This window comes from Bison bison, unplaced genomic scaffold, assembly GCF_000754665.1.
Source record: "Bison bison bison isolate TAMUID 2011002044 unplaced genomic scaffold, Bison_UMD1.0 scf7180017848058, whole genome shotgun sequence".
Lineage (NCBI taxonomy): Eukaryota > Metazoa > Chordata > Mammalia > Artiodactyla > Bovidae > Bison > Bison bison.
The window spans coordinates 1-1792 of NW_011478631.1; the positions used below are offsets into that span (position 1 = coordinate 1).

The 1792-nt window shown below is 70.0% G+C and overlaps 1 protein-coding gene across 1 annotated transcript; it reads right to left on the reverse strand.

Annotated features, from left to right (window-relative positions):
• Positions 1-6: 6 nt before the first annotated feature.
• LOC104991873 (centrosomal protein of 170 kDa protein B-like) lies at positions 7-1786 on the reverse strand. Its single transcript, XM_010844537.1, has 4 exons — positions 1774-1786; positions 1309-1402; positions 1103-1154; positions 7-942 (listed from the first exon to the last, which is right to left on the reverse strand). Exons 1-4 carry the CDS (start codon positions 1776-1778, stop codon positions 707-709), a joined length of 387 nt encoding a protein of 128 aa, XP_010842839.1. The 5' UTR covers positions 1779-1786; the 3' UTR covers positions 7-706.
• Between the last annotated feature and the right edge of the window lie 6 nt (positions 1787-1792).

A 1792-nucleotide genomic window follows, 5' to 3' on the forward strand; every position in this document is an offset into this window, starting at 1 on the left:
GCTCACCTCACCTGGTGGTTCACCTGAACCCCAGGAGCCCAGGACAGGGCCTGCCACCCTCCCTGGACGAGCCTGGGCCTGCCGTGAGTGCAGACGTGCTCCTGGCGTGTGCGTGGCTGTGTGCGTGGCCGCCTGGCCCACACGCTGAGTTTGGCAGTTACGTTGGCACCAAAGGCTCGCAGCAGTGGGGTCGCTGCCCCAAATGTCCCCGCGGGCTGCACCCCTCCCTGCCTGGGTCACTGGCCTCTGCCCAGCCCGAGAGCTGGGGCATCACGGGGCACACCCGCCCCCCAGCCCTGTGTTTGGCACTGAGAGCCCGCATTGCCCAGCTCCCCCTCCCCCAGCTGGTCCCGGCCAGCACAGAGGGCCCGGCAGGAAACGGGTGTCCCCTAGCCCACGAGGGGGACGGGGCCCTTCCAGGCTGGGGGGGCATGGCTGCGATGGCACAATGACTCTTTCCTCGAAGCTAAAGACACGATGACGGGGATGGAGGGGCGCTGACACGCGGCAGGATGCTGGCCCTCGGCGGCGGCCGCAGCGGGGGCTGGGCCAGGAGGCCAGCAGGGCGGGTGGGGGCGGGGGGAGCTGAGGAGGGGGCCTGGGCACCCACCCACAGGGTTATGGCATGTGTAGGGGTCTTCGTGGTGACCTGTCCGAGCCGGAGGAGGCCACAAGGGTGGGTGGAGTGTGGGGGAGGCCCCGCCACCTAGATCAGGAACCTCTCAGCGTCCGGGAGGAAGTCAGGGCGGAAGGGGGGGTCGGGGAGGCCGGGGGTCCCGCAGCTGGTTCGCTGCGGGAAGCTCCGGGGCGGCAGGGCTGAGGAGGGTGAGCACAGGCCTGGGGCGGCTGGCCGGGCTCTCCCGACCTGGGCCGAGCCCACAGGGCCGCGGTTTCCGGTTAGCAGGTCCAGGTTCCCGCTGGGGTCCACGATGGCATTGATAACTGGGGAGGGTGTGGAGCGTCAGGCCGCTCGGAGACCCTGCCCTGCCACCGGGCCCACCCTCCGGGGGTCCTTCCAGCCAGTTAGCCATGGGTTTGGGTCAGGCCACACCAAGGCCCCCGGCAGCCCTCCCCCAGCCCCCCAGGTCGGGGCCTCACCCACCTTCCAGCTGCTTCTGCACACGCCTCAGCTCTTTGAGGATGGAACTGATCTCCTGGAGGCGGGACAACAAAGAGGGGGTGGAGCGGCCCGACCCTTTCATGGACCGGGGTTGGGGAGGAGCCGGGTCCCGGGCTTCGGTGACTTCCCCTGGTCTCCCCGGAGCCAAGAGGGCTGGGGGTGGGCCGGGGGCCGGGGGTGGCCCTCACCTTATTGGACGTCTTCAGGATGGGCACCTCGTTCTCGGCATTGATCCTGGCCTCCAAGTCCTCCCACGCTCGCCCTGAATTCTGGAAGAGGATCCTGTCCCCGAAGGGGTGGGGGCGGGAGCAGGCAGAGGACGGTGACCGCAGGGCCCCTCACAGACCCTCCCAGGCCACCCCGCCAGCCACAGAGAGGCCCACGCCATCCCCCACCGGGCACGAGGGGAAACTGAGGCCTGGAGCAGGACCCGGGCTCGTGGCACCAGCGTCCTCTCTCTGCGCCTGTCATGGGGAGGCTGGGAGGAGGGCAGGGCAGGCCACTTAGGGGCCTGTGCCTGCAGACGCCCAGCTCGGTCGTGGCTCACAGGCGCGTGTCTGTACCCGTGTCCGGGGCCCAGGCTGGGCGTCCACCAAGCAGCGGTAGCTCCCTGGCCCCTCCCCCGGGGGGGGTGGGACTGTGGGACGACTCACTTCATCTTCTCAGCGAGGT